This window comes from Drosophila subpulchrella, chromosome 2L (genome assembly GCF_014743375.2).
Source record: "Drosophila subpulchrella strain 33 F10 #4 breed RU33 chromosome 2L, RU_Dsub_v1.1 Primary Assembly, whole genome shotgun sequence".
Classification (NCBI taxonomy): domain Eukaryota; kingdom Metazoa; phylum Arthropoda; class Insecta; order Diptera; family Drosophilidae; genus Drosophila; species Drosophila subpulchrella.
The window spans coordinates 12,502,409-12,530,075 of record NC_050610.1 but is presented as its reverse complement, the minus strand read 5'-3'; the positions used below and the strand labels follow the sequence as shown (position 1 = coordinate 12,530,075).

Below are 27,667 nucleotides of genomic sequence, written 5' to 3'. Positions count from 1 at the left end.
TTTCTTGTACGTGCGGGGAATATCGATATTAGACTAATACCTTGAACTTCGCACATGTGTATAGGTTGTTAACAAAAAATTAAAAATGTATTAGCTTTTGGTATTTTTTTAACACACACACACTACACTGAAATCAGATTTGTTTTGGGTAAATGTTCTAATCAGCCACGAGGGCTGTTAAATTAGTGGAATTAGCTAATTAGCTGGTTTAAGCTTTTGTGTTTAAATAACTCAAAACTATGTAGTTAAACCAAGAAAATTATAACAATAAAATCAATTCCATTCAGTTACTAACAAACTTCTAGTTATATTGGTAAGGGTAAAAAAAACTTCAACGATATAACGCTTACTGATTACAATAACGATAACTTGTAAGAACGCTGGTTAACATGATTAGCAATAACGGTACGGTATGGTCTAAAACACTGGGAATGTGAAGATAAACTGGGAACTTACCCTGCTGGCAGACATATTCGTAGCCCTGGCGCACACAGTCACCCACTTCACATCCTTGGGTGCGACAATCCTGCTTTGGTGGGGTCAAGTAACCTTTTTTAAATACAAAAAAAATTAATATCCCATCAAATATCATCTGAGGCTCAGTAAACTTACATTGCACATAGGCATCTCCATTGGGGAAGTCCTCCGGGCAGTAGCACTCGGCTTGATTATTGTCCAGCACATGGCAGGCGGCGTTCAAGCCACAAGGCTGATCCTGACAGGCATTCACTAGCGGTCCACCGCAGAGACATCCCTGGTGGGCATCTCCAATGCAGCCATCCATGCAGGCGCACTCATAGCCGCCAGGCACCTCAGTGCACTTGGAGTTCTCACCACAGGGTTTGCTTGAGCAGCCTCCTTCCAGGGGTCGGCACTCACTGATAGGATTGCCAAAGAAGTCCGGTGGGCAGGAGCACTGGGCCTTGCGACCCACCACCCGACACTGGGCATTGGTGCCGCAAGCTCCATACTCCAGGCAGGGATTACGGCACTTGCCTTGGTCGCAGCGCTTGTTGGTGTCGCAATCGGTGTCCACACGGCACTCGAACTGCACGCACTCCTTGCTGGGCTCGCCCTCGTAGCCATCGGGGCAGTAGCAGAGCATCCGGTGTTCGGACACGGTGCATAGGGCATTCCTTCCGCAGGCCTTGTCGTTGGCACAAGGATCCGAGCACTTTCCATTGACACAACTCTGGTCGGCGGCACAGTCTCCGTTCGATTTGCATCCGGCAATGCAAGCTCCTCGCTCACACAGCTGACCCACCGTACACTGACGCTTGGGTCCGCACTTGTTCCGGCACTTTCCTCGGGCACACTGCTGTCCGCAGGCGCAGTCCTCGCTTCTGGAGCACTTGGTGGCACAGTAGGCTCCGTTCTCATCGCACTCGCAACCGGGATGGCAACGTTCCGGCGGCAGTTGACAACCAGTCAGACCGTCGCCCATGAAGGAGGCGGGGCACTGGCATTGGACACCGTGGTTGACTACCAGGCAGTCGGCACACTGGCCACATTGACCTGGCGTGCGACATGGGTTCTGGCACTTCTTGTTCACGCAGGCCTCGTCGCTGGCACAACTCAAATCCGTACGGCAACCAGTCTGGCACATGCGATTCTCGCAAATCTGTCCCTGGGCACAGGCCTCGTCCGTGTTGCACACGGTCCTACAGGTGCCCCTCATGCAACGCTCATCTGCCAGGCAGTTCTGATCGTTCCTGCACTTTCCTTGGCAGCTGCCTGCGTAGCAGAGCTGATTCGACTGGCAATCCTCGTTCCTTCCACAAGCAATGCGAGGCACCTTGCAGGCCACATTGGCATTGCCATCCAGACCCTCCGGGCAAGAGCACTGCTTCCTGTGATCGATCGTCTGGCATTGGGCATTGGTGCCGCAGGCAGTGGGATCGGCACAGGGATCCACGCACTGCTGGCCCACGCAGGACAAGTCCTGGGGGCAGCCCTGGTCGGAGCGGCAGCCAGGCACACAGTTCAGTCCCAGGCAGAGTTCTCCATGACCGCACTCATTGTCGTGGCGGCAGAGGGGCTTGCAAACTCCCTGCTGGCAGCGTTCGTTGGTTAAACAGCCGGCATCATCGGCGCACAGAGGTCGGCAAACCGACTCGAAGCAGGCCAATCCATTGCCACAGTCGCGATTCTCGCGGCATTCCAAGGGGGGAGAACGGACGCAGCCCACCTGGGGCGTGGGATTGGGCACCATGCTCTCCAGGCAGCTGCAGCTAGCCCGGTGGTTGGACACCGAACAGGCGGCATTGGGACCACAGGGATTCTCCACACAGGGGTTTACGCACTTATCATTGCGGCAGGACTCGGAGGCACTGCAGTCATCATCCACATGGCAGCCATACACGCACTTGTTGTGCAGGCAAACGTGACCCAGGAAACAATCGTTGTCCACTCGGCAGGTCACTAAAGGAGAGAAGTGGTTATTAGGATGGGTTATTGATAGATGATGAAACTAGCGATAGAAAATCTTGGGAAAATTATAATGAAAATAAATATATAATTAAATATATATATAAATATATAATTATAATATAAATAAATATTTTTCTTATTTTCCCATGGATTAAGTGTCGCATTTTCAATTTTCTCTCGCTAATGAATGATGATATATGGGCAGATAACTTACGCATACAATTGCCCTTCAGGCACTTCTCGTTGGATGCGCACTCCAGATCGTTGTGGCACACAGGCAGGCACATGGAGTCACGGCAGGTGTATCCTGGTGCACAGTCCACATCGCAGGCCACCGGCACACGCACGCACTCCTTGGCTGAGTCACCGGTGAAGCCCTCCGGGCAATGGCACTGTTTCAGGTGATTCTGCATCACGCACTCGGCATTCTGTCCACAAGCCTGCGGCTGTAGGCAGGGATTGAAACATTGGCCACCTTGACACACCTCGGATGCTCCACATTCGGTGTCCAGAACACAGGCAGCTGTTTGGGTAAAGATCCGGTTGTTATTGGGGAACTCTAAGAGAATAATGTATCCAGGTTGGCGTTACGGTCTCGATTTGTTCGTGGCGTGTGGTCATATGTGTATCTTGTTGTATTTTCTTTTTAGTTTGCAGTTAGTCTGAGTTATAAGATAGCATTTGGTTTAGTTCGTAGGCTTAAGCCAGTCCAAGGTTGAGTTCTATTGGTAGTTCTTTTGAGATGATGTGACACCTGGGATCTTTAAAAATGGTATAATACTTATCTAGGGGAAAACTTCGTTCGAATTGATTTGGTTGAACAATTAATAATAGTAGAAATTTCTAAATATGTTCAAAACATTTACAATTTGTAGATCATAATTTATAAACTTAAATTTTGAGATATATGGCATTGAAATTTGCGTTGTATATGATTAAATAATGTTTAAGATATGATACTCAATTTTTTTTAAGCCCGTATAATTTTTAAATTTAAAGGGAGAAGAATCGAAAATTACGATTTTCAAAATCACTAACATTATTCAACGGTAAAAATGATACGAGTAAATTTTCACGAGAATATCAAGTTGATCCTGGCACTTTTTTTCTGTCTGTGTGACCTTTTTAAAAACACAAACCAGAAAATATGGGTACATCCATTCAGTGCCACAACATCTCCGGTAAGTAGATCAGTGCTAGTTTTTGAGTAAGTAGGTAGTACTAGAAAGGTGGTTACAAGGTAGATTAGCCAATTTACGTTGTCTGGTAGTCGGTTTAGGCCCGGTGCTGGGTGGTGTTAGTACTTACGTTTGCAGACGCTATCCGAGCAGTAAGTGTTGGTCGGACAGTCGCCGGTGACCTGACAGGGAACGGGCAGCGGCTTACAGCCGGCCACCCGGTCGGCGGGTTGGCCATCGTAGCCGCTGCGGCATGCACACTGCGCGACATGGCCCTTCGGAACACATTCCGCATTGGGGCCACACTGCAGCTGGGCACAGACATCGCGGCACTTGGCCACCCCATTGGTTGTGGTGCATGCAGCGTGCGGGGGACAGTCCTCGTTGGTCTCGCACTCGACGGAGCTGCGACAGCCCTCGTTGTACGGATCACCAACGAGTCCCGGGGGACAGGTGCACTTGTACGACCCCCTCGCGTTCCGGCAACGGGCTCCGGGTCCGCACGGAGCATCGCGGCAAAAGTCGATGACATCGCAACGCACGCGCGGATCTCCCGAGAATCCTGGTTGGCAGTGGCACACCTGCTGGTGGTGCTCGGTGGTGCAGAGTGCATTCTCTCCACACGGCTGTCCGATGAGGCAGGCGATCTTGCACATATGGTTGTCGCAGCTCTTGTCATTCGAGCAGTCATCATCGCTGCTGCACTCGATCTTGCGGCATCCGGACTTGGCGTCCCCGAAGAATCCTTCCTTGCAGAGGCAGTCGGGAGCATGGGAACGGGCGACACACTCGGCATTTCGGCCACAGGCAGCGCGACCCAGGCACACGGACTCACACTTGGCCCGTCCATAGGCATCACTGAGACAGGTCTCATCCTCGCCACACTCGTCATCTGATCGGCACTCCAGCTCCTTGGTGCAAATGTTATTCGAACAGAACTGGAACTGGGGGCAGGTGGAGTTCGACTTGCAGGTTCCTTGGCAGACGCCCTGCAAACACAACTGTTCCGAGATGCAATCGCGGTTGGTGCTGCACAGGGGACTGCAAATACCATGGGAGCAGATGCTTCCCTGGGCACACTGTCCATCTTGTTGGCAGTACTGCAGCTGCACGCATCCCAACTTGGCATCTCCGGTACTTCCGGCCTCACAGGAACACACTCCAATGTGGTTCTGCACCGAGCAACGAGCCTGAGCTCCACAGGCATTGGGCAGGGAACAGGGATCGATGCACTTCGCGTCCAGGCAGGCCTTCTCCCCTGAGCAGTCGTCATTGTCCGAGCACTCGATGTGCACGCACTCGACGGTGGGATCTCCGCGAGAATTCTGGGGACAAGTGCAAATGGCCTGATGAGCCTGCGCCTGGCAATTGGCATTCAATCCGCAAGCATTCTGGCGTTCGCAAGGACTACGGCATCGGGAGTTCTGGCAACTGGCTGAGGCGGGACAGTCCGCATCACTCAGACACTCATTGGGATCCCGGCAACCGGCCTGCAGGGGATCTCCGATCAAACCCTCGGGACACTGGCAATTATAGCTTCCCGGCAGATTGTTGCAGAAGGCGGTGCTGTGGCATGGTTGCGACAGGCACTCGTTGACATCCTCACACACTCCGTTGACCAACTGATAGCCCTCGTAGCAGGCACACACAGCCTTGTGGTCCTCCACCTGGCAATTGCCCTTTCCGCAACTTGTAAGGTCGCAGGGTTTAATACAGCGATTGGTTTCCGCATCGCAGGCACGATCTCCGGCACAATCCACATTGTCGATGCACTCCACCTTGAAGCAACCCACTCCGGTGTCGTTGGGGTCACCCAAAAATCCAGCTGGACAGCTGCATAAGGCTTCATGTCCCTCCGATTGGCAGTGGGCATTTAATCCGCAAACGGTGTGCAAGCAAGGATCCGTGCACTTTCCATGAATACAGGCCAGATTGTTGGCACAATCGTCTGGTTTATTGCATTGTCTGGGCTGCGAGCAACCCTGCTGAGAGTATCCATCGCCGACAGTTCCCTCGGGACATACACATCGATAGGATCCCGGAAGGTTCTCGCATCGAGCGCTGGCATGGCAGGGTTGTTCCGTGCACTCATCAATATCCGAGCATCCGAAGGGAGTTCCAATAAATCCGGTGGCGCACTTGCATTTTCCAGTGAGGCACAGTTCGGTGGGTGGACAATCGGCATCGGAGTCACAACCCGGTTGGCACGTCCTGTCCGAGTTACAGATCTCTCCGGCCAAACAGTTGTTGCTGGTGTAGCATACCTTGCGGCACACCTGTTGATAGCAACGTTCTCCAACCGCACAGGAGGAGGTCTTGGTGCAGGGCAGATTGCACTGATTGCCAATGCACATGTGTCCACTGGGGCACTGATTGCTGGCCAAGCAGGGAGCTGGCACACGCACGCATCCCTGTTCCGGAGTGGGATTACCTTCGAATCCCTCTGGGCAGCTGCACTGGCTCCGGTGCTGGGCAATGCTGCACAGGGCATTGGGACCACAGCTACTGGCCGACTGGCAGGGATTCAGACACTTGTTCTCAATGCAGGACTGATCCTGCTTGCACTCCTTGTTGCTGCGACACCCGATGGTGCAGTGACCCTCCACGCAGGCCAATCCCGTGGAGCACTGACTGTGATCCAGACAGGCCACCACGCAGACGTTCTTCAGGCAGCTTTCTCCATCTGAGCAATCCTGGCTATTCCTGCAGGCAATACGGCACTGTCCATTGTAGCACAATGCTCCTCCACAGTCGACGTCCGTGAGGCAATTGGATATGGTTCGGGCACATCCATCCTTGGCCGTATCGGAAACAGGCTGGAACCGCAGGGGACAACTGCAGACGGGCTTCCTATTGACCACCCTGCACTCGGCATTCGATCCACAGGCATTGTCGCAGGGATTCTGGCATCTTCCTCCAGCGCAGATTGTGTTTGCCGGGCAGTCGGCATCTCCATTCGGGCACTGACCATCTGGACGGCAACCACCCGACTTGGGCTCGCCAACGAAGAGCGGCGGACACTTGCAGACCGGTCCCTCGGGGGTCACTTCACAAATGGCCGAGGGATGGCAGGTTCCAGCGGCACAACCGCCCTGCTTGGTACAGGCCACTTCCGGGAGTGGGTCTCCCTTGAATCCAGGTGGGCACTGGCAGACGGCACGATGATCTTCCGCCAAGCAAATGGCATTCTCCCCGCAGGACTCCTCGTCGCATACATCGAAACAGGTGTGGGTCATCCGGTTGCACATCTGGCTAGGTGGACAGTCATGGTTGTAGACACAAGGAACACTCTGACAGCCATTGAAGGGATCGTAGGGATCGCCGGCAAACGGACCAGGTGGACATTGGCACTGCGCCTGATGGTTATTGGTGACACAAACGGCACGGGGACCACACTTAACCGTATCGCAGGCTGGTCGACAGCCAAGGGTTTGGGTGGCCTCATCCTTGATGCAGGCCTCCGACTCCTGGCACTCGGCATGGTTTCTGCAGTGGTGTTTCTGGGCTGGCTGGCAGCCATTCCGATCGTTCGGGTTACCCACAAAGCCATTGAGGCAATCACAGCGTCCCTGGTGCTGACGAGCCACGCAAACGGAGTTGGCTGGACAGGTGAAGGCATCGCAGATGGCCACGCACTTGAGCACACCCAGGACATCTGGGCGACAGGCGGATGCATCCGGACAGTTGGCGTCACTGGTGCAGTCCGGCAGCGAGGGCTTCTCGCAGGAGGAGACCACCGGGTTCCAGACATAGCTTTCGGCACAGTTGCAAATCGCATGTCCAGCTGGGTTGATCTTGCACAGCTCGTTGGGTCCGCAGACGACATTGGAGCAGAGGTCAACGCACTCCCGGGTGCCATGAACGCTGGCCTGACAGCCATATCCTCGTTCACAGTCCCGATCCGATTTACATTTATCCGCTTCCTTGGGCAGCGTTCTCTCCGGCTGGCATCCCACCTGCAGGTTACTTGGGTTGCCAAAGTAACCATCGGAGCAGATGCACGAGGAACGATGATCCTCGGCAACGCAGAGGGCATTGGGTCCACATTGAATCTTTGAGCAAGCATCCACGCACTTGCGCAGACCCTTGCCCAACTGGAAGCAGATCTCTGAGTGAAGGCAGTCAGCATCGTTGCCACACTGACCACGCACACTGCATCCCTGGACCTGGTCATGGGGATCTCCAATGTATCCCATGGGACAGATACACTTTCCGGCATCGCAGATGGCCCTGGGGCCACACGAAGCCTGTGAGCAGAGGTTCTTGCACTGGCCCTTCTGGCAACTGTAGCCATCGGGACACTCCACTCGCTCATTGCACTGGCACTTGTTGGCATCCTGGCAGAACTTGCTCTCAATGGGTTGGCAGCTACTGTAGGGATTACCAGCATGTCCAGAGAGACACAGGCACTCGAATCCGCCAGGTCTATTAAGGCAGGCTGCATTGAGACCACACGGCTTGTTGGCACACTCGTCAACATCCTGGCAGCCAATGTAGGGATTACCACTGAAGCCCTGCGGGCAAAGACAGGTAATGTGGTTGCCCACAGCACGGCACTCGGCATTGGGTCCACAACTATTCGGCTGGCAGACGTTCTTGCTCTGCGCTCCACAGCCCTCGTAGGGATTGCCAAAGGTTCCGGGATTGCAGGCGCACCTGCTCTGACCCAAACCGTACTCGCAGTGAGCGTTCTCTCCGCATCCTGGCGAGCACTTGGCCTGCTCGATGGGCGGCATACAGATCAGATCGGGATTACCCACAAAGTTCGGTTCGCAGACGCACTTCCCGTTGTTTCTATCGCAGGTGGCTCCAATACCGCAGACCACACCCTCGCACCTCTCCTTGCACCTTCCGTTGATGCAGATCTGTCGCTCGCCACAAGGTCTAGCGGCTGAGCATTGATCTGTGCTGCAGCTGCCGCCGGGGAAGGGATTACCCAGTTGTCCTTGTGGACACTTGCAGGTGGGTCCCTCGCTGGTGGGAATGCAAAGGGCTCCCTCACCACAGATCACATCCTGGCACTGGGAGACACAGTCTCCGTCTCCGTTCTTCACGAATCCCACTCGGCAGCGACACCAGCCGGCATGCTGCTCCGTCTCGCAATAGGCATTGGATCCACACAGAAGACTGCTACATGGACTCACGCAACTTCCTTCCAGACAGGCCAGATTACTGGCGCAATCGTCGTTGCTCAGGCAAACGGTCTTTACGGTGCCGCTCTCAAAGATGCAGCCACTCTTGTACGGATCTCCGGTATAGTCCTTGGGGCAGACACACTGGTAGCCACCCTTCTTGTTCACACAGTAGGCTCCATAGGCGCAGGGCAGATGGGCGCACTCGTCCTCATCCGTGCAGCCCAGCAGGGGATCTCCCTTGAATCCCGCCTCGCACATACATTGCGGTGGATCCGAGGGTGTGCACTTGGCATTGATGCCGCACGGGAATCGTTCACAGGGGCTCTTGCACTTGTTGTTGTCCTCAGGATCCAGGAAGTAGGGCGGTGGGCAAACACACTCTCCCGGCTGGATGCACTTCTCATTACTGGCACACTCCTTATCGGCAGCACATTTCCTCTGTGCCATAGCGCACAATCCATTATAGGCATCTCCTTGGTATCCTTCGGGGCAGTGGCAACTATAACTACCTGGTGTATTTACACACTGAGCTCCAAAGGCGCACAGTTGGGTGCCACGTTCCTCGCACTCGTTGACATCGGCACAGCTGCCATCCGGCTGGGTTTGATAGCCCTTGGGACAGGCACAGTAGCTAACACCTCCGGCTATGGAGATGCACTCGGCTCCGCTGGGACAGGCCTGTCCACTGGTGGAGCATCCCGACAAAACGCAACTGTTGCCAACAAGCTTGTACGGAGATTGACACTGGCACTCCGGGGTATTGCAGATCTCGCACATGATGAAAGGGTTTCCATTGTGACCCTGTGGGCAGCGGCACTCATAGCTTCCTGGCAGATTCTTACACAGAGCATTCAGTCCACAGATGGGCTTTCCTCTCTGCAACGAGCACTCGTCCACATCCTGGCACTGGCCATTCTCCGGATTCCGCTCGTAACCCTGTCGACAGATGCACACACCGTTGCGGGTGTACGAGTCCTGGACACAGGTCTCACCTGTCGCACAGGGATTGGAGTCGGAGCAACCCTCCATCTTGGAGGTAATGCATCCCTCGCGATACGGATCTCCACCGGATCCTCCGGCACACTGGCACAGATAGCCACCAGCTGTATTCGAACAGATGGCCTTCTCCGCACAGGGATTAGCACGACACTCATCGATGTCATTGCAGCCTCCTGGGAGAGCAGCGTTTCCTGTGTATCCCGGAGCACACAGGCACTGAGCCTGTCCATTGGCCAACATGCACTGGGCATGTGCTCCACAATTGAGGGCTTCACAAGGATGACGGCAGTCATTTCCAACATTCGGCTCGGGGCACAGACAACGCTTGGTCGCATCACAGATGGAGTTACCAGGACAATCCTCATTTGAGGAGCAGCTTACGATGGGCACACACCTAATACTGGGATCGGGATCGGCAATGGTGTTCTCGGGGCAGCGACAGGTGTATCCACCACCTGGTACATTTACGCACTCCGCTCCAGCTCCACATTTGCTGGCTCCCGTGCGGCACTCGTCCACATCCACGCACTTGGAGTGCGGATCTCCCGAGAAGCCCGGTGGACAGGCACATGTAAATCCTCCCGCGTTGTTCGAGCACGTGGCATTCTGACCACAACTTCCGAAGGGTCCATGCATCACATCGCACTCATCGATGTCCACACATCCCGCCGAGACATCGCTCGGGTTGTAGGTCCATCCATCCTCGCACACACAGTAGGCTTCATTCTGATCCGGTTTGCAGTAGGCATGGGCTCCACATCGCACATCCTCGCAAGGCTGCTTGCAGGCCATTCTTGGCGGACTGCCCACGTAACCCGCCTCGCATTCGCAGCCATAGGATCCGGGGGTATTCAGGCACTGGGCATGGGGACCACAGACCTCCAGGTGGGTGCGACACTCATCGATGTCCACACAACTGGAGCCAATGGGTTCGAAGCCGTCCAGGCAGAAGCACTGATTCTCAATGCACTCCGCATTGTTGGTGCAATCGAAGTTGCTGCTGCACAGGATATTCACATCCACCTGCTCGCAGGCCACCTTGGGATCGGGTTTCCCATCGTATCCCTGCGGGCATTTGCAATTGTAGCCGGGAACGGTATTCTCGCACACAGCATGTTGTCCACACGGCTTGTCCAAGGCGGTACACTCATCGATATCCACACATCCGCGGAAGGGATCACCGGTGTAGTCCGGTTTGCAGGTGCACACGAAGCTGCCAACGGTGTCCGTGCAGATCGCGTTCTCCCCACACGGATTATCCTGACACTCGTTGATGTCTACGCGATTTCCAGTCGGTGCAGGGACAGGGGTGATGGTTGATGTTTGGAGAGGGGGCACGCGTGTTCATTGGCGGGTTGTTCGAGGGGGGTGAGTTAAATATATTATAATTAATTAAATTAGTATGCAAAACAATACGGAATCGGATGATACATAGGCGAGGGAGCATAGCGTGAAGTGGGGGAGCAGGATCAAGTGGGAGGTAAAGATATATAGTGAAGAGTTCGGGAAGGTGGGACTACGGGGTACACAAGGAAGCTGTCTGAAAAGCATGCATCTGCCGGTAAAGCAAATAAGCTAAGCTTGAAGCTTGCAAAACAGCTTGAGGAGCACATAGCAGGTGTTGGGAAGCAGGGGAGGAAGCAAACACAGGGTTGGTAAAACTCCATAAAGGAACTCGGGAATATTACCAACCAAGTGGGCTACTAAAATGCCTGGGCTCTCTATACAGTTGGATTATGTAAACCTAATTATACCTCTTTAAAATTTCTCAAAAGCGTTTAAGATTTTTCTAGATCAAAAGGAGTTCATTATAATTGAAGATTACTTAAAGAATATTGTGATTCAATTGGATAAAGTTTAACATTACTTTATAAAAATATGCCATCGATTTTTACAGATCAAATGTAATTTTTCATACTAGAAGATTACACATATTCAATTTATAGATTTAACAAGATACACTTTTTCTAAAATTAAAAAAAGATGAAAAGGTATAATTTTCAATTCGTAGAAATTTCCTACAACATGTTGATTGGTTTTTATTGGATTTTATAGTAAAAGGCAATCAATTATATCTTCGAAATATTAACATTTAAAATTATTTTGTAACTTCCCTACTAGATAAACTGTATTTAGAGCCCAGGCAAAGGCAAAAAGCAGGCAGGATACTAACTCTCGCAGTGCAAATAGCCCTGTCCTTGGAATCCACTGGGACACAGGCAGCGGTACGAGCCGGGGAAGTTGATGCACTTGGCATTGGTGCCGCACTTGGCCACCCCATCCGGCTGATTGCACTCGTCAATGTCCAGGCAGGCCAGACCGGCGCCCGAGGTCCTCTGATAGGGCACCACATCGGTCGCCCCCGGCCCGTAGCCCAATTGTTGGGTGTTCTGCTGGGGCGACTGGGGCACCAGATCCGCGTGCGGATCGTGCTCCAGCACAAAGCCGGCGGGACAGCGGCACTGGAAGCTACCGCCCATGTTCACGCATTCAGCACCCAAACCGCATGGATTGTTAGTGGCGCATTCATCGACATCTGCCGGCGTTAGGCATTAATTTTTGTATTAATGTTGCATGTTGCGGTGCATTAATGTACGATGGTAGTAATAATAATATGTGTGTGTTTTGGTGTTTGTTCGTATGTTGAAGGTGCCGCCAATTCAAGTTCAAAAAACAAGAGTGCAAAAAATAACCAAAATGTAACAATGAGGTAATCTAATTTCGAAACTATATATATATATCTAAGTATCTGACTTACCTTCGCAGCCGTGCATGGGATCACCGCTATAACCATCCGGACACAGGCAGCGGAAGCTGCCGTCCGTGTTCACACAGTCCGCATTCCGGCCGCAGGGCGTCCGGGCGCACTCATCCTGATCCACGCAGCCGGACTCCGAGCGTCCATCGCCGTCGTATCCCGGCGGGCAGTCGCAGCGATAACTGCCCTCGAGATTCGTACATATGGCACCGGGTCCGCAGACATTCGGGTACGAGCACTCGTCCACATCCTGGCAACCCTCCCGATACGGATTGTTGCCCACATAGCCCTCCGGGCAGGAGCATGTGTAGTTGCCCGGCGTGTTGGTGCACAGGGCGTTGGGGCCGCAGTTCTCCGGATTGCGGCACTCGTCCACATCCGTGCAGAGGACCTCGCCGTCGCCCTCGTAGCCGTCCTTGCACTTACAGAGGAAGTGCGCCGGCAGGTTGCAGCACTCGGCGTTCTCCACGCAGCGCGCTGCTATCGCGGGATCTTGGCATTCGTCAATGTCTGAGGAGAAGAGGGAAAGAGGAGCGGAGCTTTGATTAATCGAATGTGCCACGCAACAAATGACAAGTAATTAAAATCCGAACACTGGGCATTTATCTCCACCTCCGAGTATACACTGAGCAAAAAGTGTGATTTTAATTTTTGAAAAAATTCATTTTGGATCTCTCATAAGGTATAAAAAAAAAATTGAAATGTCTAAGGTCTGTATAAAGCATGTAAAAACAAAATTGTTGTTTAACATATTAACTATTAATTAAAACCGTTTTTTTTACTGCCTGTTGATCTTCCTTTTGTAAAAGGTGCTTCTTTTATCTAGTAGTTAAGATTATATAAACTTTTGGAATCTCTTTAATGCTATTTTCATGAAGACATATAAATATTTCTACCTTCTAAAAGAACAACTTATCATTCTTGGATTATATAAAAATGTAATATTTTAAAAATTGGAACTACTTTTGATCTCTACATCATCTTCAAGTGCATCGAACATAGTCCAATCTCCGCCTTATAGTCGAGCTCTACGCATTTTTCCGCTTGAATGCGCTTTGCTCGCTTTGCAGCCGCACTTGGAGTTGGAACCGCTGCTGGAGTTGGAACTCCAGTGGCTGTGGATGTGGATGCATCCGAGATTTGCATGTTACGCATGACATTTCAGTGTCATTTCAGCGGCGTGGCTGCCACTGGTTGCAATGTCACAGCACAGGATGCACCAGTTGCATACGCTTTGCATACCAATTGGCTGTGTGGTCAATGTTAATGGGCCAGTCCATTCCCATTTGGAATTTAAAAGCGAAAAACATATCTAGTTTGGAGATTTTTAAGGAAATAAACTTCCTCTTTGAAGATATTTTGTATACCCTCAAACACAATTGAAAGTAGCTTGAGATATGTTCAACATATTGGCTTTGCATCGTTTATTTTAATTAAACTAATTAAAAATATTAAAATAATAGAATTTCCAACAAGAAGCTATATTAGAAGGAAGAGTATATCTTCCTAGCCTTTTCCTCATATGAAATAAATAATAATCTATCTGTAAGACCTTTTTGAATAAGTAGCCATACGGCATTAATTTTAATACATTCACAAGAATTCTCGAATTGCATAAGCCCGCAGTCGGCAGCCCATCTAACCTTTCAGCTAAGCCCAGCTCAGCCACATTCTCTGGGTCTGTGCCTGTGTCTGGGTCTGGATCCCAACCGAATCCAAAGCTTAAATCAGGCGGAAGACTGGCTTAGGATGAGCTGGTGATCAGAGCTTTCTGCTCCAATAGCGCGCAGCGCATTGAGAATTCAATATCGCAGACGGTCGGAGCCAATGGAGCGGCAATTCGGCTGGCTGGGATGGGATGAAATGGAATGATATAGGGGCAAAAACAGAACCAGAGGGCAGGCGGTACCATGGGCATGGGCAGTCGCTCCATCGCAATCTGGGCCCATTAATCATTGGGCCGGCGACCAGGCAAAAGTTGTACATTTATAGCTAATATGACATAAGTACAAAAGTTGGCAAAAGCCAAAGACAAGGATCCTAGAGTGGGAAAAAAGGAAGAAGAAAACTAAAAGGGCGAGTGAGTGCCTTATAATTACAAGCAGAACGAGTCGGCCGTTCAGTTATAATTACTAGTTTTTAGCTTATAAATTAAGAGGATCATCACTCGACTGCGGCGGGGTACCGAAACTGGTATTTGCTCTTAACAACCGACTGATATGACAGCATTCCATGTTTGCCGCGTTGTTTGTTGTTTGTGGCAATTGCAAACTCTGATTACTCAATGTCATCATCCTCGTCGACTGAGTCCCATGCCAGTCTTGGTCTCTTCCATCTCTTTCAAATGGCTGGCCAGGAGTTCTCTAACAGAAGCAGGAAGCATTCTGTGTTCCTCTAAGTTTCAATGTCAGTTTAATTACTTTATGCAATCCGACTGCAAGACGACAGCGGTCCAGGGATCCCGAGATCCCGGGATCCCAAGATCGGAACGGGCCATTGACCAAAGGCTGTCTAATGAACTTAGCACGCCCGTTGCATCTCCTGCCAGGAATGATATTCTCACAGCCCGTTAAACTGCATCTCTTCGGTCTCGAAAGTGTAAATCTAATTTTTGCCTTCACTAAGATTAAGATTTCCCAGCTATCCGTCGCATAGGAATACATTTTGGCAAAGCTCTTTTTTTCCAGTAGGCGTTCTAGCCATCGGATTTGACCGCTTTAAAAGCAATCAAATATGCGTGACTCGGTGTGATTAAGCCGAATGATTGCCTGAAATGATGCTGACATAATTCTCGTTGGCTACCCTAGGCAGGGTCGTCTTCTTGGGTTTCCTGTTCGTCTCGAAATGCTAACCATAATCGTCAGAACAGTCGGATCGAGACTTGTTCCACTTGTGGCGTTTTAAAAGGCGGTGATCTGGTCATTAAAACCACACACTCGCACGAATGCAGAAAAAGAGAAATGCTTAGAACACTATTAAATCGTTTCTCTCTGTTTCTATTATGTGGGTTCGAAAGAAACTTTGAACTTGATTTCTGTTTCGCCTGAAGGAACATATATTTCCTGTCTGCAAGAAAATTATTTATAATTCAGGGGTATTTAAGTAATACTGCCTGCTCCAATTAAAACTAATTTTCAATCACAGACTATTGCAAAAATCAACAAAAGACTAAAGCTAATGCTAATCTATACATGGGCAGTCGTCTGGTCTGGTTGGCGACTATCTAATAAATTGTGTAATTGTTGGACTAATTAGCATTTGCTGCATTTGTTGCATTTGTTGTTTTCCGAGGCAGAAAATAAATTTGAATTATGACATTCGTGCAATATGGAAGAGATAAAATTTACGAGCGGACATGACTTTCATGCTCCACTGCCAGGCAATGATGATTAGCAGCTCGAATAAATAACAATAAACTAACAACCTACAGAGCCAAAAGTGTCTACAACTAAGTTTGGCTAACAGTTGAACTTGAACTCGAGCGAAAACAAAACATAACTTGAAAAACTTAGCTACATAAGAGGTATAATAAAGAAAACCCAAATTAGTTAGCAATTTGTTACGCAATTATGCGGCAAGTTTCTCTAAGATCAAGGTCGACCCGCAAGTGATGTCAGCCGAATCCGGATCCGGGCCACTGGTGGTAACTCCAAATCCAAGACCAAAAGCCATGGGTGGCTTTTTTCGACGGAGCCGCCCCTCATTTGTGCGTAAATGTGGCAACACACGCGTGTATAATTAGGCGTGTCAATGCCGACGCTTAAAGCCATTTTCATGCCTTATCAGCGCCGGCTTCGACATGAGAATTAATTGCTGCCATTTTGATATGCAAAAAGTGCAAAGTACCTGGCAAACCCGGCAACTTGGCGAAAAAAATTGCACTACAAAGAGACCTGAAATAAGAAGCCACACCAATGGATCGGGGCTTATATGTTCTGACCGAAAATAAAAACAACCAGGGAGTCAGAAAAAGTGGAAGACGGAGCTTGATCTACACTTGTATTATATTATTTTTACTTCAAAGTCTTTCGAGAAACTAATATTAAGTAAATTTCTAATAGTAATAATTAAATATCAAAGAAACCATTAAATGTTTGCTTTGGTAAGCTAATATTACTTAAATCCTTAAGCATTTAAAGCTGGTTAATACTGACTTAAGCTAAACCTTTGAGATATAATCACATGAGCTCTAAAAGAACACAAATTAATTAGAATAGCTGGTTTGACTCAATACCTCAAAATTAATGTTTCAAAAGCCTTTGGTAGTATTTCTCATGGTCGAAGGTATTAATTCCATTCTTGGTAAAATCCTAATACCCGCCTTAAAGGGTATTAAAAAAAACGGAACGAAAAACCGGCAACGCTTATCAACTGACGTTGATCTCCAACTGGTGCGTCGCCCGGCCCAAGTCGGCGGATTGAAGTTGGTGTCGGTTTTTGGCTTTGGTTTTGGTTTCGGCTTTGCATCGGGACAAGGAGATGGCGATGGAGATGGAGCTGTAGTTGGAGCTGCAGATGGAGATGGAGGCAGTGCCGTTTGGGGCTTTTGAGGACAGGCGGCATTAAGCGCCGACAACGCTACCGCCTCGAAACTCGAACCCCAATCCCCGAACCAGAAGAACTGGGGAGCTGAGACTGTGACGGCGTTGCTACGTGGGCACAATCTATTTTATCCGTTTTAATGATCTGCCCCAGTTAGCGAAACGAAAGGGAGCAGCCGCCGTTGGTGAACGTGCCTGGTCGAGCCGGAGCGGATCGCCTTCTTGTTGTCTTTTGGCTCTGGCGGCCAAGTGGATATACATTTTAGCACTCTGAGCTCGAGAGGTTCACTCCATTTTTATTGCAAGACAAATGCATTAGAAGGATCGATGGCTATAGACCCACTCTCTCTCTATGACTCTGCGTGTGTTTATTTCATTTTTCAATAGTCATTGCATAACTGGACTTTTGCGATGCGTTAACGAAGCCATCGCCATCGCCATCGAACGCGTTTGAGTTATGAACATGAAATAATGCGCCACAGAGTCTGAAACAGGTGTTGCCACAAACCACCGTTAGATGCATAAAAAGGAAAGAAAAATAAATGGCCAAATGCGAAACAGGAAAACAGGTAGATCTACCTGCACCAATACAACACGCAAAATGTGTCTCTGAGCCGGCAAAGAGTGGGTTTGTCAGGCCAAGAGCAGTGTGATTTGTTGCTAAGTTTATTGGGTGAACTTGATGGTGAAACTGGATTTACATAACGCTGGGGGACACCTTGCATCCCATGAAAAACTTGGGCGTTGCAGGATGGGCGCAAGTATTCCCTGCTCAAGGCGGAAATTTACTTAAAACAAGATTTAAGACCGCATTTACATACTACCGATCATAAAATAACATAACAACCTTATCATGTTTTAATTCTACAATGATCTACAGCCCCAATTTCTTATAATTTTAGGTATATTTCCACATTGAGTTCACGAATTCATTTAAAATGACAATAAAATATTCCAGGCTATCACAAAAACACATGCTAATGCAATCTGATACTCTATCTATCTATATTATGTGTGGAATTATGCAATCAGCTACTGGTACTGCCTACATTTAATTGTCTGTTTAAGAACATTCGCCTTGGGAAACGGAGTGCGTGTGCCCCTGATGAAGATTCAACTATTCCACGCACATGTGCTGATGGCGAGTAAGAACTTTCTCAGCGCATTTAAAACTAATTCAGATGATTACAGACAATTGGAGGTTCCAGTTCTAGTTGGTTCGGGGTTTCAGTTCTGGGTCTCGAGCAGGGCCCTGTCCCCAATGCGATCCCAACATGGCGGGCGCAATCATGCCATCGTGAATAATATGCGAGAGAAAAAGTTCTATAGAAAAGAATTAGATAATGCGACTGAAATGCGATGCCGGCGTTACACGTCGTTGCCCAGAATTTATGCATGCCTGCAGCTGGATGGGATTTTGCTATGTATATGGCGACTGCGACTGGGACTGGGACTCTCGGCTCCTCCACATCAGTCGTCACATGTAATCTAGAATCTTGGCAACGTCTTCATACTTAGCGGGGTAATGTCAGAGTGTCTGTGAAATTTGCGCTCGTTATCGCATTGCATCGAATGCAGGTGGGGCGTGGCAGGGGCTCCTCCCTGCTCCTGCCCCATTCTCCATTGGGAGTGTTGAAATTTCTGGCGTGTCCATGTTCGGGGTCAGATTACATGACACTGATTCCCCGTCTAACAGACAGCCACGATGTGTGCTGCATGGCGCGAAAGCATTGCCACAAATGCTGTGGCTTTTTATTGTTCGGTTTCCCCCGATCCATCCACCACCGCCATCATCATCATCATCATCATCTTCTATTGAGACTGAACTACTTGCGTTGGGTTCAAATAGAGTTGGGATAGTGGGGTACATAGAAAGATATAACCCCTTCGTATAGTATTCTAGTTATTATTACTGCTCTCGCCGTTGTTCTTGTTTTCGATTCGTTCTTCTTTCGTTTTTGTGATGCCATAATGTGTTTTTATTATGTAACATTAGCCGAAGTCCAATTACGGCAGCCGGTTTTTCATAGTCGTAGTACTTGCACATACATATGGGTAAACAGGTGCGCCAGAACACAGAGAGTTCTATCTCCTGGCTTTTTGGGCCCCTGCTGTGTGGCACTTAGGCTAACGAGCAAATGGAACCGACCCCGGGATCGAAACTGTAGCAGATCGCCGGAAACTGATTGAGATATTTCGAAATTCGTTTGGCCATCCAAGTCATCCCAGAGATCCAGATAGCTGCAACCTGGGATTAGATTTGCCGCCTGCGGCTCTCTAATCCGCCCCAGCCTTGCCACAAAGCACTCAAGTGTAATCGCTACACGGTCATTATTATTACCTCGCAGATAGGTATTACTATTACTCTATTCTCTGGCTGAGAAAGCTTTCATATTATTGTCTGGCGCGTCTTTTGTTACATTTTCGCTTTGGAGGCTGGGCACTCGAGACGTCTTTTTGCTGGGAATGGCCACAAACCGTTAGGCCAAACTACAAAAAGACTTTAGTCTGGGCTAAAAAGAGACGTTGACGGAAGTACAAAACGGCAAACAACAATCATCTGTACGATGCTTCGTTGGCTGGTCAGTCATTATGCTAACTAATACAATGAAACTAAGACGGAGGCTGTGTGCCAAAGTTACACTAAAAAAAATTAAAATTGCAAGGAAATGTTTAATATATTGGATACCAATCTTAACCAGAGAGTTTGTAAGGAAGGCTTTGGAACGGAACATAGTTATACAATTTCTTGGGAAAGCTAAGGTTATCTGAAGTTTTAATCATTATTATAAAAAGGACACTAAACCTCCTAGAACTATATTTGGTAAAAATATGGAAGCTGTAGTTTTGGTGGATACTTAGGATACAAGGGTTTATATAAATAAGATTATATAATAAGATAAGATGAGAGGTGGATGTATAGGGACTTTAAATTAAGTTTTAAGTGTTTCGTTATTTTAAGGAATATACAAATTAAAAGTTTTTATCTCAGTGTACTACTTACCTTCACAATGGAAGCCATTGCCGCGATAGCCCGGAAAGCAGGTACACGTGAAGCTGCCCAGTGTGTTTGTGCAATGGGCGAACACGTCGCACGGCCGCTGTTTGCATTCGTTCTCATCTGGGGGGAAGTAATTGAAGAGTTAGGAGGCGTTTTTAACGGTTATGTAAGGTAAGGCCAGGCCAGGCCAGACTGGACCATACCAGACGAGACACAATCAGACTCACCTTTGTCCACGCAATTGCAACCGCCGTAGCCGTCATTGCAATGGCAGACGCCGTTCAAACACGCGCCATGTGTGCACTGGGTGCCATCCTTATCACAGTCATCTGCGGAAAAAAACACGATCCGAGGTTAGGCAAACCCATTAAGCTTTCCAGCGATTCTCGCCAAGATGATACTTACTTGTGCATTTGAGCTCTTTGCTCAACTCATCGGCACCCAGAAAACAATCTTGGGTACCGTCGCATAGTTTCGATAGGTTGAATAGCTGCAAATATTCGGTGGACTCGTTGACTTGGCAGCCAAAGTAGCCATTCTCGAGGTTCAGGTAGAAGACCTCGCCGCGAAACCGACTATTCGCCCTCAAGTTCGTCTTGAATGGTTGCGGTTGTTGTGAATATTGTGAATGTACCTGCAAGCACACAATACAATTGAATTGGTTAATTGCACGCAATAAAACTAGGAAGATGTGTTAACCCTTTGTGAGCAAGCTCAAAACCCATTTGGTAAAATTAAAAGTGTAACTCTGGCTTATTAAAACCTGTTTTAATACTATGCGCAAGTCTAAAAGAATGCAATACCTAACATCATATGCTGAAATGATACGATCTTTTACCATTTTTATGATATCATCCTTTGACCATATTTATATATGAAGGTTAAACGAGAACAAAGAAGCTTAAAAAGTTGCTTACAGTAGGTAACATTTAAAGTAAGACAATAAGAAACGACGTTTATTATACACAGAACATGTTATTAATTCAAAATTGTTTTTTAGGAAAAATTAGATCCTTTATCATAATTCTTATTAAAGATCTTTCATTCCGCCTAACAAAGGCTTAAACCTTTTCCTAATGCCAACCTTCGCTGCAACCTCATTTCGTAGATCATAGTATTTAGGGTTCCTCAGCTGGTTTCGCTAAACTAATTTAAATTCAAATTAGATACAGCAAGCTTAGCAGGCGTAGCACCGGCAGCGCTTCTTCAGATTTCTCAACCCGATCTGGTCCATATGGGCACGACCCGATCGTACAGGTACGAGTATATATAGGCACATATATACATATATGTAGATAGACCGGCCCGTTCTCCACTACATTGTGGCCATTTGTGTTGTTTCGCCGCCACTTAATTGTTACACTTGGCTGATTTTACTTTTAGCAAAACAAAAGTTGTTTCCCGCCTGCCATATTTTCTTGGCCAAAACTCTGGCGACTGGCTGGCAGTTCGAGTGTTGGTTTTCGTGTTTCAGTTTCTGTTTGCCAGCATTAGATGGCTGGCTGAGAAACAAGTTTGTCACTTAAGACCTTTTTGTGCTCCAGCAAAAATGAATTAAAACTAGTTTCTATACATGTCTGTTTTGTCGCATTGCCGTTGCTATACATATGCGATTGTACTTCTATTTTTGTAGCCCGTTCAATTTGACTTCCTACGCTCAAATATAGTTATTAAGTGGTTAGATCAGATTTGGAAGCCGCTTAAATATTTGTAAAACAAGATAAAGTTGAATTGGTTTTGGATTTCTTCAATAAATAACAGAATCGTACGTGAACGTTTCTTTTAATGATTACTCTTAAGCAACAAACTTTTATGATTTACTTCTTTTCGAGTTGAGTATTTTAAGGCTTAGGCCATTGATTACGATTCTTTTAATGGGTGCTTTTTAAGAGCTATTCATTTGGTTTTTATAGCTTCGTATTGATTTATAGAACACAATTTTCAGGATATGGAAGCCTTTCTACCAATAAATATTTATACTACATATTTATTATATCTCTTTCTTATTCCTATGGGAATTTATTTACAGATTTTCCTATTGCTACACAATATACTGCATTCTTTTCCTTTTCATGCCATTTACTCATTACTGGGTTCAGTGTCTCAATTAAGCAGAAGCCTCTGCGCCAAGAAGAATCCCAGTAAATTTTCCCAGTTTGCCCATTTAAGGCCAATTTTCCCTGCTTTTGTTGTGGGCGCCTAATGAGCCTGGGGAGGCCATAAAAAAGCTGCTTAAATTGCTCTGCGACCCCGCCATGGAAGGTGTGAACATGAGGCACTGGCTGTCAAGTTCAAGTTTAGCCGCGAATTGTTTTAGGCAGATTCTTATCGAGAGGAAGACGACGAGTTGAGCTGGGCTCCCCTTGTAGAACTCCATGGGGCTGGCTTTGGGTTCTCAATTGCTTTGTGCCCACCTCACTTTACGCCATGCAACGCTAACGGCCTTGCTAAACAATAGATTCCGCCGACTCTGCGACTTTTATCAATTGACAGGCGGCACAATGAGCAGCACATGCACTCAACTGAGGCAGCGATACTCGAACTGTGGTGCAACAATTAAAGGCGTGCGAGCAAAGATGTGCGATGTGCGAGCAGCCGATGTGGATACCGATGCTAGTGATGCCACTGATGCCTCCTACTGCCTCTACTGAAAATGACGACGATGATGATGATGATGATGCGGCTGCTGAAAGCTGAAAGCTCCCATGACATTGAGCGGCGTGCCAGCGACTACAATGCGCAATTTTTCGTTGCCAAGCTTGTTAACAGGCGCAATGACAACGGCAGACAGATGACGACGTTGCACGTCAACGCTCAAGTGCACATCCGTTATAACTGTCGATGGACATTAACTCGACTTTATTTAGCAAGATCTAAATTACTCCTGATTTTTCTCCTGCAAGAACTGTTTTAAGAAAATTACAAAAAAAAATTTTACTTCTTTTATTAAGGTAGATATCTTGTTTAAGCCCACTCAAAAAGTTCAAGACATTTTGGTTTTCCTTTTATAAAGAAAAGAAAAAATTATAAAGCCCACAAAAAGTTATTTTAAATAAAAAAAAATTATTATTAGATAAAAAAATTTATTTTTTGTTTTAATTCTAAAATTTCAAGCCTAATAACTTTTTGAAATTTAACATTTAACAATAATAAATAATATTTAACATTTTCAAACATTATCAACAATTATTTCTTTCTTACATTTCCATATATAAAAAATTTTTTGAGCTGTGTTTTCTTAATATTTATCTAAAAAATTTCACCAGGACAAAAAATAAAAAATCTGTATGTTTACCAAGATGCTTAACCTTTTTATTTGCAAACAAGGAGTGGCCATAAAAGTTAAGTTAATTAAATCTGCCTGTATTTTCTCGCAAACCATTTGCAAATATTGTCTTTAAATCAACAAAAGACATCCGCCAACCGGCAAGTTCGTTGCCTGAGTCTTTTGTTTGGGGGAAAAAAAAGTATACTCTCCAAATTCACAATTAATTATGATCCCATCTAGCTAATCAAATGAATTATGACTGCCTCGCATAAATCAAGTTCCAAGGCACAAGGGAAAGCAAATCCGTAAAAGAATCTCGACATGGAGCAATACCATTGACAGAGTGTCGCAGAGAAAACCACAAACGGGCGAGAGGAGTCAATGAACTTGGCTTTCGGCTTAGAGAAGAGAATTGTCTTGGCCAATTTCTCGAAGCCCCTTCGGAGTTCCCTCATTCACACCGGACACCCTTTCCCCGCCACCCTTCCTCGATCAAATCGATGACTATCAAAGCGTTTTTACAGCTAATGCGGCTATTTTTATTCATTACGTTTTCTTGGCTTTCTTCTTCAATCGATTGGCTCGGTTTGGTTCGGTTTGGCTGGGTTCCTTGGCCAGTCGTTGACCGTAGCCATAGTGATTCTGCTCTTCCGCCGGCCCTATCATTACTAGTCACTCTTTCTAGCCTGGTTTTTTTCTTCTTTTCATTTTTGCTTGGAATTCTGCTCGGGCTGCCAAATTATTATTTGCCCGGCATCATCGTTTCCTCTAGCTCTCTTCTGCAGAAGATTTCACAGCTAGCTGTTAGTTTTAATAAATGTATTCTACCTATGCCCAAGTCATTTTGCAGTAATTTCCTTTATGGCTCATTTGCATGAGACCCGACCGAATGCCGTTAGGTCATCAAAGGTTCCATCGTTATAATTTGTTTCCTCTCCTTGGCTTTCGGATTCTGTATTATTTCTTCTCAAACTACCATTTGTTAATCATTGTGATTCTTTCACTTCTGGACTCTCTTTTGGTTTATTTGTTCTGAAATTTGTTTCATAATGAGGTGGCAGCTCGTAAATTTAATCATATTTCTCTTCTTTTCAGCGCCGGTGCGTGAAAGGCCTTTTGTTTGTGCCATTTGGGAAATCCATAAATTAATTATGACCCCTACGCTAACTGCCGCTGGCAGCCTCTGATCTAATCCCATCGATATTCAGGTTTAACCCCCCTCAACCTAACACTAATTAGCTTAATAAAGAACAATGTTTATGAGGTACTTACTGCACTCGAGAGTAGTAGCACTATCCACGTGACTAGTGGCAAAAATATTTTCATTTTTGCTGCAAAGAGAATAAAGAGAGAAAAATCACACATTAAAAATCAGTGAAAAAATCAATTAAAAGCATATTAAGTAACAGAAAAAATAAATACAATTATGGCCACCCGAGAATAGCCACTTGCGGGCAAAAGCCGCTTTTCGGCTCAGGCCGAAAGACAAATAAAAATAATTAACTTATAAATGTTGAGCACGCACAAACAAAAAACACAATTGGCCTGGTCATCTCGGACAGGTGCCAAAAAATAACAATAAAGGAGAGGGACAAAAGACAAATGTGAAGACGGGTAAATGACACTTGAAATTTATGCGCAAACATGGCTCTGAGTCCCAGGCTTATCGCCGCTTCCTTTGCCTTTCCCTGAAAACTTATCCAACAACGGGACCGGCATAAAAAATATAGTAATGCCCGAACACCTTTGGCGAAACAGAAAATGCTTAGTGCCCGCAATATTCATTGTTTGCTACCTGTTGGCGATTTTCTCACGTTCATTTATTTTCCACTTTCAGTTTTTAGTTTTCAGTCGGCGTCTGATTTTCCATTAGACTTTGGGCTTGGTAACGAGAAAAACGGAAAACGGGCATGGACTCCCAGTGTTAATTGGGTAGAATGACAGAAAATTGTGTGTTCCCCAGGCGACGGGGTTTTTGGGATAACGTAATAATTTTGTGTGAAGTCCGATAGCATCTTTATATGGTAGGTGGGCGCTCTCATGATTATGACATAAGACGGCTGGAGACGGAAGTCTCTGGGAAGAAGGTGTCAGTGTGTTCCAGATCACAAAAATACAATAGAGTTTTCATAGCTTAGAAATACCTTACTATAACTTATTATAAAGTAGAAAATGTATTATGCAGAAGGTCGGATAAACGTATAGGATTTGAAGTCCTGATACATATTTGATTCCAAATTTACCAATGTTTTAAAAGATCCATAATTTACATCGAAATATCTATTCCTAAATCAAATATTGCAAGAGTGTTTTAGGTGTAGTTCAAGTATTAATATTTATTTTTATATTTAGCCTGAGGAAACCTCTAGAAATATCTTATTTGCCGACATATCAAAGTTCCACTGCACCTACAGATGGGCGTGAACAAACAACTTTCTTAGCCCCGCGTGAATGTTTTAACGTGTGTTAAAATATTTGCCATCTATCTGCGAGTGGAAACTGGAAAAGAGCGCCCTAGGTTGGCCATAAAACCTTCAACGGGCTAAAGGTAAAAAGGAAGGCTAAGGATTGGGTTTCCCTTTTGGACCACGATTTATCTATTTCGGTTTATCAGCTAATAAACGCTTAAATAAAATACACACTCTGAGCCAAATTACATGCGCTTTGCAGTTTTCCAGAGTTTGCAGGAGGAAGTTGGTTGGACTTGAAGTCGGCTGGTTGTTCCCGGGGAATCGCGTCTTGTTTGCCGACCTGGCCATAAAGGGAATTGTGGTTAGGGATCCCGATCCGGGTCCAAAGATTTGCTCTGTTCTAACGACATTTGAAGCTCGGCAGCCGGGCGTCTTCTAATCTTGTTTTGGCCGTTTTCAGATCCAACTCCGCGGCCTTTGGCGATTTGTGTTTGCCCATGTTCATGATCACTTAATTAAAGTTGGGGCCCCCAGTTTCAGTTGCCCAACTGGGCCTTATGTTTATTGTGTGGTGGGGCCGAGGAAAATACTGTGTTCTGTGATGCCCGATAAATTTATGTGGCCGCGAAATGAGCGTAATTTGGTGGGTTCGGGTTCGGGTTTGGGTTCACTTCCCGGGGACTGGGAATGGGGCTTTCCTGGGCAGCTCCGGCTCCCTTTGGCTGACAAGCTGATATATGTGCGTGATAAATGTGGCAAATGCGGTTTCTTGTTTTTCCACCGATTGCAAATCACGAAACGCAATGCGGCAGCAAATGAAACGCGGCGCTCCATCTGCAGCACGTATTTCAAATTTCCAAATTATCCGGAGTTACGGCAAATCGAAGCAGATTTATCTCCGATGCTCTTAATGGCTTTCTTTGTGCTTTTAATTGTAATGGTCGGCTTGCGACATGGAAGCACATCGTGGAAGGAGACCGAATCCGAAATATAGTTTGCCATGATTCCAGGATCAGGGCAGGATCAATAAGGATTGACTAATTCAACCACTTCTTATCAATACAAATGTTTCGCCGAAAAAAGTGTTACCATGAATTATCAAAAAAAAAATCGATTACATAAGCGATCAATAACTGTAAAATTACAAGTGGTGGAAGATGGGCGATAACTAATGTGAACGGGCGACAAAAGCTTAATACGCTTTTTGGACCACTCACATCATTATCGAATGTTCGAAAAAGTATGTACGCGCTTACACTACAGAAGCGGTTTCCGAGTGTTAGAATAGCATCGACATTATAGACCCTTATGTAGGCCCTGAATGAAAACACTATAAAAAAATTATTTCTTAATTTTCACTGTCATTACTTACGACTTTTTCCCAACATAAACCATTCTACCTAACTCAAACTAACGGCACCATTGAGTTTCACGCACGAATGTCCGTAAATTTTATCACAATATTTTTACAATGTCAAATAATTTTTGAATGAAGGCCAAACAACTGCCGGTCACTTGAGATGTCGGTAGGTAAAGACCGAAAAATTCGTTGAATCTCTTGATCTGCGAAACGAGAAACTGGCTCTTCCTCTTGCCCCGATCTCCGGCGGCTATCAACGCTCTAAACGTCACTGCCGCTCTTGCCGTCTCTTTCCTCATTGGGGATGATCTCATCTGGTTTTAACCTGTCTAGCCACTAAATCAAAGTCAAAGAAGCGAGTGACACATTTTCGACCGATCGTCCGAGAGGAAAAAAAAACATTCTACACGAAAACACACAGACTCAAAATTAATGATGGCATCTTTATTAAAAATAAATGCTGATAGCTTGAAAAATGGGTGTCTCACAAAGCAAACATTTTGTGCATATCGCATCGTCTGAAAAGTGGAGAAGTGGAGGGGGTTAGTGTGAACACACCCAAAAAGATTGCCACCGGATGCTGACG

The 27,667-nt window shown here is 46.8% G+C and overlaps 1 protein-coding gene across 4 annotated transcripts in view; it reads right to left on the bottom strand.

Moving 5' to 3' along the window:
- Positions 1 to 27,667, bottom strand: part of LOC119546348 — a 119,787-nt gene that overhangs the window by 74,653 nt on the left and 17,467 nt on the right. For 2 of the 4 annotated variants that reach the window (XM_037852575.1, XM_037852567.1), the window contains exons 2-11: positions 24,583 to 24,641; positions 20,448 to 20,676; positions 20,270 to 20,371; positions 20,046 to 20,162; positions 12,501 to 13,010; positions 11,916 to 12,278; positions 3,739 to 11,019; positions 2,645 to 2,953; positions 613 to 2,421; positions 457 to 549 (exon numbers count right to left, since the gene is read on the bottom strand). In XM_037852575.1, coding sequence (XP_037708503.1) covers positions 457 to 549; positions 613 to 2,421; positions 2,645 to 2,953; positions 3,739 to 11,019; positions 11,916 to 12,278; positions 12,501 to 13,010; positions 20,046 to 20,162; positions 20,270 to 20,371; positions 20,448 to 20,676; positions 24,583 to 24,636 — 10,867 coding nt within the window. In that variant the 5' untranslated portion in view covers positions 24,637 to 24,641. The remainder of the gene's footprint in view (positions 1 to 456; positions 550 to 612; positions 2,422 to 2,644; positions 2,954 to 3,738; positions 11,020 to 11,915; positions 12,279 to 12,500; positions 13,011 to 20,045; positions 20,163 to 20,269; positions 20,372 to 20,447; positions 20,677 to 24,582; positions 24,642 to 27,667) is intronic. The other 2 variants (XM_037852561.1, XM_037852566.1) reach the window with 2 other exon arrangements.